This window comes from Diospyros lotus, chromosome 9, assembly GCF_014633365.1.
Source record: "Diospyros lotus cultivar Yz01 chromosome 9, ASM1463336v1, whole genome shotgun sequence".
Taxonomy (NCBI): domain Eukaryota; kingdom Viridiplantae; phylum Streptophyta; class Magnoliopsida; order Ericales; family Ebenaceae; genus Diospyros; species Diospyros lotus.
The window spans coordinates 6261790-6271149 of NC_068346.1; the positions used below are offsets into that span (position 1 = coordinate 6261790).

The 9360-nt window shown below is 35.1% G+C and overlaps 1 protein-coding gene across 1 annotated transcript; it reads right to left on the bottom strand.

Moving 5' to 3' along the window:
• Positions 1–276: 276 nt before the first annotated feature.
• On the bottom strand, positions 277–6365 carry LOC127810355 (65-kDa microtubule-associated protein 6-like). The gene is made up of 12 exons (XM_052349786.1): positions 5687–6365; positions 4697–4900; positions 3677–3940; positions 2823–3038; positions 2593–2748; positions 2348–2507; positions 2105–2256; positions 1844–1931; positions 1685–1758; positions 1517–1591; positions 900–1252; positions 277–743 (listed from the first exon to the last, which is right to left on the bottom strand). The coding sequence occupies exons 1-11, from the start codon at positions 5753–5755 to the stop codon at positions 917–919; spliced, it is 1794 nt and encodes a 597-aa protein (XP_052205746.1). The 5' UTR covers positions 5756–6365; the 3' UTR covers positions 277–743; positions 900–916.
• Positions 6366–9360: the final 2995 nt, after the last annotated feature.

Sequence of the window (9360 nt, forward strand, 5' to 3'; positions counted from 1 at the left end):
AAAAATCAAAATAAAAAAAAATTAAATTAACTCAAAATGTAAGTTCATAGACATAATTAAAACCACATGAATAAAATGTAAAAACATACAGATAAAAATATAAGTTTTGACCCTAAAAATAATTATAGAATAATGATGTTTTGGGTCAATTTTGGTTGTGAAATACAGAGAAAGGTGACGTCAAGGGAAAATGGGCAAACACGTCCATTTTAGCTCTTAATCCCACTGGGTTCCTAAGAGATAATGGGCGGGCAGAATGACAACAGTGAGCCAAACTAAGAGAAGATATACATCTTGTGGGCCTCACAACTATGTATAAAAAAGATCCTACAAACAGCATTACAAGACAAGTTTACTCCAGAGTTGGGTACAGATTCAGCAAACTGGAATAGACATATATACAAAAGAAAAGAAAAAGCAGCAATAAAAGAAACACAGACAGCATCATCCACAACCCAAATGGTCAGTAAGCCCCTACTTCAGCAGCAGCAGCAGCAGCCAAAAGAGTACAAGTTAACTACCGTTGCCCTATATATAATTCAATTCACCAATGCCACCTCCAAACACATCAATTTCCCGAAGAGTTAGTTGCCTTCGAGCAAGCTGTCCCAAGTTCCTTCTAAAATCTCGCAATCATACACTAGTGTACACTCCATTCGTATTCACAAGGTTTCCACCGCCTCAATCCGGTATATTACCGGTGTAGGTGTTGGTGTTGCTGAAACGAGGCAGGTTGCAGGATTCTGCAAGGGCCATAAATACGAGTTTCGGTAATATGGAACAACACCACACTAGCATAGAGAAACTATTTCGATTTCAAAAATCAATCTGTTGAACCAATGGAACTGTCTAAAAGAGTGAAAAATGAAGGGGGGTTAAAGATCACGAGGGAAACATACCCGTTCAACTTTCAATTTCAACCTTGAGGGGGAGATCCTGGCTCAGAGCCACCAACAGAAGAAAACGACATAGTATCTTCTTTTGCTATAGCCACAAAGTTCAGCGGTGCAGTAGACAACCGTCTCATTTCCCTGAAGTACCCATTTTGACGCCCGGAATATGAGCGAGGTGTTAGAAGCTCAGTAGTTGGACTGCCAACTGAGTTCCGGCGAGGTGTGGGAGTCATGGATCCATTTCCATTTGCTCGATAACCATTTGATTTTCTAAAGCTACTGGTTCTTCTCGGACTAGGTCTTGACCCATAGAGGGATTCCTTTTCTGTAAGCAGTAGATCTTGGAGCTTCTTTTGATCCTGAGCCAAGCCAAGGATGGATCAGATATCATCATAACATGGACAGAATCACATTTCCAAATGAGGAGCAATTAGAAATATAAAATAAGATAATCTAGCTTAATTCTATAAACTACATAACATGGCTATAATTTATACAATCTGTCTTTCCTACATTATTTTTACGTCATAAATGAAGAAACAAGTGGATAAAAAATGTTTTAGACACTCTTCGCTGATTCACAGTCAACTTGCATCAAAACCAAAAATGAAATGAAAACATACCCTGTGGCGCTTCTTCTCCTCTTCCTTTTGTTGCCTTGCAAGTTTGTAATCTTCTAGTATTGAAACCAAACGTACCTAAAAGGTATGCAGAGAGAGCTACTTCAGGAACAACGACCACATGGGAGGGGAGGATGTTGATCTAGATATCTTATGCTATAGTAAACTCACCCCATCGTACAGGAACAATTTCTTTTTCTCGTCCTCCCATGCTAGTGTTCTATTTATCAAATTGTCAACAATTGCTGACAAAAGTAACCCGTTAGCTCCAGATAATCATGCTAGGGGAGGTAAATGACCATATAATCAAGTAAGCTCAGGGCAGAATACCTGGAATCTTATTTATAGTAATTCGAGCCCGTTCTGCACGTTTTAGGTTTATGTGAGCACCTCTTCCAGCACTATATCGATTGTCATCCTAAAAATCAACAACACCATTTAGAATGCAACTTCTACAAGTTCTCATTTTCTACTGCAACTAGTTAAGAAGACTCGTACACTAGTCAAATCTGTACGCTATGTCACAATTTAGGCTGTATGGTGAAGGTGTTGAAGAAATAAAGGAGGGAAAATAGATCCTTTCCAGCTTACTTGATTATACTCTTCAAGCCAATTTTCCTCATCACAAGCAGAAAGCCATCTTACTATTCTATCCATGATATCTTTACGGCTAAGAGCTTCATCTTTTGTTTTGTTTATTTGAGCTTCAATATTTGCCAGGAGTTCACCAGGATCCACAAGACCTAGCCAACAAAACATTTCAGTCCGTTGATTAGAAGAAAAGATTTGGAAATGGTACAATCAGCAGATTATGACGGAAGAGGAGATGAATACCAGAATCTATCAAAGCATTAGATTTTTCAGGAGCAGTGCTTGGATCGGGTTCAATGTGTGTCTTGTGGCATATATCCTCTAATTCTGACCTTTTCTTCATAACCAGTTCTTTCATTCTGCTGGCTTTTAGTTTGGTGAGTCTCTCCAATTCTGCTGATGCCTATCAGAAATACATGAAAATAAAGAAATTATTCATTAATTAAAAAGAAGAAAAAGAGAGTGAAAAGGTGGAGGAGCTTCCAAACCTGTTCAATATTTTCCATAGAAAGAGCACCTGGTTCCAAAACTTCCAACTCTGAGGATCCTAGTATTGAAGTTATCCTTGAAAAGTTACTCCTCTCTTCTTTTGTTGAGTCCATCAGATTCCAAAGTTCAGACAATGATGCAACAATATCCTTCAACTGCATTCAGGGAATGGGTCAATTCATTTAGCGATAAGGTAAACCAAGACATAAATGCAAGGGATCTACATTACCTTCTGGAATCGAACTTTTCTTTCTGTTTTCAACCTAAGGATTGTCTGATCTAGACCCTCCAATGTGCTGTCACTGATGTTTGTAGACTGCTCAATGCTTGCTCCACGCAAACTAGGATGCACATCGCCCACAGACTTGCCAAAATCCAATCCAAGGACACCGCACAAGGAATGCACCTCATTCACATACTCCAAAACCTTATGGAGCCGCTCGGACTATAAAGGAAAAACACAAAATAGCTAAAGATTGGTCGTTTAATGCAGAAGAGGGAAAGCCTTTTCTATTTTGAAAAATTAGCTATAAATTCCATATAAACGACATTGCAGAAGCACTATGTTCTAGTGATGCAGGGAGACAGGTGTTACGTTTGCACATTGAACAATGAAAACAGAGCATAAAGTTGCAGAGATTAAGCTAGCATAATGATTTAAGTTTTTGTTCTATGCTGATTGGAAAACAGGAACCAGTGCATCTGCAAAAATATTAAAATAAAAAGGAAAAAAGAAAACAGTAACCAGGGGCTATTTTAGATGATTTATTCAAATGCAAAAATTAAAATAGCTTCATGCTACCATTAAGTAAAAAAACTCGCATTGGTCCAAATTTACTAACTACTATAGTGCATTGCCAACTTCCAGGAATTGGATCACTTACATTATTACAATGAACTGAAATTGACTTTCACACAAAATCTTAGATTTATGCAGATGACAAGACAAGAAGCCACCATTCATCAGGGAAATGATGTCCAAAGCAATGACAAGAAATTATGTTCTATTTTTACACAATTACTTAAAAATTATATAAGAATCCACTAGTCAATAAACCAATTGAAACAGGAGAGAACATGTACCTTCTCCTTTTGCAGAGTGCGCAGCTGTGTTTGGTATTCAGTGAACTTTCTTGACGACAAGTCTTGTTCTTCCAGATTAAAGGAATTCACTGCACTGATGAGATGACTATATCCTGAAATCTCAGCAATGATCTTATCAATTTGAGCCCTGATCTCAACAAACTGCTTAACCCGTTCCTCTTTCTTTAGTTTCAAGTCTTCCACCAATGGTGTGACAAATGCAAGTTGCTCCTTCAATGATGTTGCTTTCTTCTCAGTCTGCGTCTGTTAGTTTACAATTAAAAACCATTTAACGAGTGAAAGTAAAATCATTCAGCTGCAAAAATAATTGAGAACAAAGAAGAGGGGCAGTCAGAGAAAGATCAGACAGAATACTAGGAACCATAAGAAAGTTGAAACTAGAAGACAATCCAAACCAAAACTTGAAGATCTAAGGGTCACTCTCACATCCAGGACTCATCTCAATGTTGAAGATTCACTACTTCTACATGCTGGTCCGGAAAGGTTTTGACTTAAAAATAAATCATGCATTTGAAACAACAATTCAATATTGATGACCGAAAGAAGAAAAACAATCATGGTAGATATAACAGACACACCAGCATGTCTAGTTATTCATGACAACCGCATTAATCAAGGAATGAGAATCTCAGATATAATGAAATGCTATGACTAAATACGCCTTGTATTTTTTCATTTGTCTCCTGGACAAGGAGAAAAACAATTGCTTTTCAAATAATATATAAATAAGGCAAAGTTAAGATCCCGCAATCATAAGCCAGTGTAAAAGTCAACCATGAATGATGCTGGTACATTTTAATAGCATAATCCATCAAAAACCATGATCCTGCATGTGAAATACCTGATAATAAGCATTTTTAAGATATAATAGCCAGTGTAGCACAATGAAACATCTGAAATACTAAATCATACCAATTAACTTGTATTGAAATTGAGAAACAGAAAGGTAAAGGTCAAATAGAATCACGAAAAGATGAAAGTTTCAAAAGGGGCCTTTACCGGTGAATAAAGATTAAGTTCCCCAAGAGCAGCCATGAGGGTGGCAAGCTCAGCTTCCTTTGCCGCAACAGATTGATGGAGCCGCGCTTTTGTGTTGGCAACTTCATCGACCTTTCTCCGGTACACTTCCAAGCACTCTCTCTCCAGGTCCAACAACATTCGATCTCGATCCACTTCACTCTCGCCAATGTCATTCCACAATTGCTGCTCTTGTCATAGAAGCAACATTAAAAAAGGAACAGTAAGTTGGGGGCATCTATATATAGATAAAGAACAAATTTGTTGGTAAAGCAAAAATGTTACTTTCCAACTAGCATAAAAAAGAAAGGTAAGTTTATTTTTTGGTCGGCTAGTATTTCAGTAGAAAATTAAAGAGAAACACCAACAAATATGAACCACTGCTCCCCAATAAAGAAAGAAAATATTGGAAGAGGCAGAAAGAACAAAGGCAGGAAAATTTGAGAACTAAAGAAAAGAAGAAAGAACTTGGTTCAAAACTGACCAAGAGAAATTACCCCTTGAAATTTCACTAAGAAAAAGAAAACTGGCAATTTTTTGAACAAATTACAGGAACAAACTTAAATTAAACACTCTTAAGCAACAAATATGAACAAAAAAACCATGGCAGTAAACCCAACTGAATCAGAGTCAACAAAGGCTTCATAAAAGCACTTTCAATTCAAGTAAAATTGCCTCTTTAAAGTCCAAGAAGAAACAAATTTGGTAAGTACCAATCCAGACAAAAAACCATCCACTTCAATTCACACCACCATCAAGCAGAATTCACCTCACTCTACAGAAACAAGCAACTCTCTTCCGAACCGACAAAAAATAAAATAAAATAAAACGGTTCGAAAGCAATACTATTTCCACAAAAATCATCGCAGTAGACACCAGAAAGGGTACAAAAATTCCAGTTTGCATACAAGAAACTGAAAAAACACTTCTGAAAATAACCAAGAAAGTAGGCAAGTAAGAGAGAAGAGAGACCTGAAGTTCTCTTAGCAAAGAACTACAGCCAGTGCTTGTACGGACACTAGTAGGACTAGCCATGAACATTGATACAGATCTCTAGCTTTCTCTCCCTCTAAGCTTCTCCTTTTAGGGTAGAGCTCAAGTCCAACTACAAGTTCTCTCAAGAAACCCAATAACTTTCTCTGCTTTCACTCAGTGAAACAGAGAGAAACCCAGAGAACACCCCATAGAAAGTATTAGGCAGGAGAGAGAGAGAGAGAGGAGTGTGTGTGTGTGTGTCAAGTCAAAAAGAGGAGGGCTATAAGCAATAATGAGCTACATTTGAAAGTGCCCATCTACACAGAGCTGTCTCTGGTCCCTCAGATCTGAAGCTTCCGGCGCAGAGCTCAAAACCCACCCTCCATTACCCACCAAATCAACCAACCCACAACTTGTTTTTGCTTTCAGAAAACAGAAAGAAGAACCCAAGAACCCAAAGCCCGGATCCTTCCCGTCGAAAAAGGGAAAATATGTAACGGATGAGAGAGAAGAATTTGGTGACTATAAGCCAAACAACGGGGGAACAACAACAAACCCAAAGGGACCCAACACCCACTAGAGAGAGAGAGAGAGAGAGAGAGAGAGGGAGTTTTAGGGTTTCTGGGTTGGGGCTAAATTGTGCCAAAGCTACAGGCTTGGTTACTCAAAACGGGATCTGTGCACATTTGCATAGATTTCTAGGATTTTTTTTATCTCTGAAAATGGGAATAACGCTTCCACAGCTAGTAGAGGAAGTGATGAGAAGATATCAAATATAAATAAGAATTATGCTAAATGTACATTTATTTTGTACATCTTAATCTACATAAAGAGATATTATGACCAAAATATCCTGCGCCTCAGTCATAATATCCTCTTATCTAACCCGAAATGTATAAAATGATCTATAATAATATTTTTCTATAAATAAATTGAATATGCATGCATATAGTTTGGTAAGTTCAAAAGCCAGTCTCTATGAATGCGCGTGGAGGCCACGGAAGAATAAGGAGAGAGTGCTTGGTCACGTTTATTAAAAGCGCGTGGAAAGAAATGTCGATTTAGAGGGTTTCCAGCATGGCAACAGGGAAGCTAGCTAGCTAGCTGGCTATTGAGAGTCCACATCACTTGGAAAATTGCGTGACTATGGCCGGTGCGGCACATTCCCCACACAATTAAGTTCCTTAGAGCCCAAAAATATTGTTCTACCATCACAAAAGGGAAAAAATAAGAAAAGATTAAAACTAAAATTTAAATAATAATGATTTTCACATGTCCAAATTTGAGATTCAAATAGGAAAAAAAAAATTAAAAAACCATTTTGCATTTGAAAATCAAGACCCAAATAGGAGTGTATTAACTTAGTAGAATAAGACAAAATTTTGAATAAAAATAAATATCAAAACTCGATCGAGAACATATCATATATCAAAATCTAAAATTTATTTATTTATTTAAATTTATGATCATGATAACTTCACTATATGTTATTTATAATATTTTGAATTCATATTCAAAAATATTAATTAAATATGACTTTACGAATTTATAGTATGTGGTAATATGTTTACCTATTTAATAAATTATTATTACTAACATAAGATTGAATCGAGACCAACAAAAAAAAAAAATGGCACAAATGTATATGCAAATACCATTAGTGCTAATGTTGGTTTTTTTTTTATACTTTTATCAAGTTTTGAAGACAATAGTTTTATATATAATATAGTTACTTGCCTTTCTTTTTTCAAAAAGTTTGCTCCTAAGTTAGTGTATCAAATAAATAAATAAAATTTTGAAGGAATATTTACTCCCATTTTACATTATGATGATGAATTATAATAAACATTATTGTCAACTACAAAAAAGGACAGTATTTGTGTAATTGTTAACAAGTTTAGTAGAGATGATCAAATTGGCGATGGTTGGCATAAAATTTAAAGGCTGATGTGATCTATGGGCATAGAGAAATAATTCATCAGAAGTATGAAATTTGGAGTTGGTTATAACACAAACTAAAAGAAAGAAATGAAGAAAGAGAGGCTAAAGCCCTCCAAGAATAGAATATAGATTGGATGCATAAAAGTCAGACAAGATGAGATTCATGATGCAACCTCAAAAGAGTGTGTCTTCTTCACTTGAAAAATATATAAAAGAGTGTGTCCTCTTTAGTTTTAGCTTAAGATGCTCAAAAAAGGTTTGCAGTAAATATTTGCATGATTGTATGGTTAAAGTTGATGTCTCTTTCTTTGTGTGATCATAAGCCTCTTTTTCACCCTTTTCCCTGCGTATTTCCCTTACCCCACCTGCCTTGCACGTTTACCATATAAGACTTAGCTAGTCTTTATTAATTAAGATATGAATTAAAAAAAATAAAAATATTTTAATAATATTTTATATTTATTAAATTTATTTGATAACCCGTTACAAAGAAATTACGTGATAATTTGGGATTATTTAGATAAGTTTATCTCTTTCCCTCAAAATAAATTTATCTTAAACTTTATAGATAATAAAAAAATGACACGTGTGCCTCCTAATACATTCTAAAAAATTTAATAAACAGTTTGATAAAAATTTTGAAGTATTTCTCATAATTATTTTAATCATTTCATATCTTAGTTTGAGAAACATTATAATATTATCTTAGATAGCGTTTGTTAAAATAATTAAGATAAAATAATATAAGATAACTTATTTGTAAGATCCAAGATAACTTATCTGAAGAGGGAAGATAGATAAATTTATCTGAAAAGTTCAAGATAAGAAATCACATAACTTATTTCTCAATAAATTTAACAAAAACAATAAAAAGTACTTTTGTTTAGATGTTTTCCATATTCTACTTTTTTCGATCTATATATTGCTTAACAAATGTTATCTTAATATAATCTTATCTTATTATTTTAACAAGCATTATTTAAAAGAAAAATTTTACGTTTGACATAAAATATTAATTTACAAATATTTAATGAAAATCATTCGTTTGAAGATTGGTGATAAGAAACTATGTCTCTCTTGGGTTTGTAATGTTACTTTTTTGATTTCGAGTTGGTGGTCTGATTATTGATGGAGTGCTTGCTTATGTGCACAAGGTGTTGGGTTCAAATCAAATCTTTTTACCCTTAATGTTTGGTGGTCTCCTTTTACAATAAACTTGAGGTTTAAGAGAGAAATGTGTGATACTGTTGCCATCTAATGCATTCAAGAGTTTGGCTTGATTATGGGGATGGTTACTAGATGTATGGGCTCTATGACAACTTTGTTCACTCATTGTGACAATAAGACTACAATTTACGTAATAGAAGCTTTACTGTCTAGTAGAAAAATATTAATTTACAAGTATTTAATGAAATGAGACGAAATCATTCGTTTGAAGATTGGTGATAAGAAACTATGTCTCTCTTGGGTTTGTAATTTTACTTTTTTGATTTCGAGTTAGTAGTCTAATTAGTAAAAGAGTGCTTGCTTATGTGCAAAAGGTGTTGGGTTCAAATCAAATCTTCTTACCCTCAATGTTGTCTTTCATTTGAAGTTTGGTGGCCTCATATTGTGATAAACTTGAGGTTTAAGGGAGAAAGGCATGTGAAATCACCATTTAATGCATTGGAGAGTTTGGCTTGATTATGGGGATGGTTACTACATGTATGGCTTCATGTAAGAATGCTATT

Coding starts and splice junctions, on each gene's coding strand:
- LOC127810355 (XM_052349786.1), bottom strand. CDS start 5,755: ATGTTCATGGCTAGTCCTACTAGTGTCCGTACAAGCACTGGCTGTAGT. Junction 2,257..2,347: donor TAATGCTTTGATAGATTCTG/GTATTCATCTCC, acceptor TTTGTTGGCTAG/GTCTTGTGGATCCTGGTGAA. Junction 1,592..1,684: donor AATTGTTCCTGTACGATGGG/GTGAGTTTACTA, acceptor CATACCTTTTAG/GTACGTTTGGTTTCAATACT.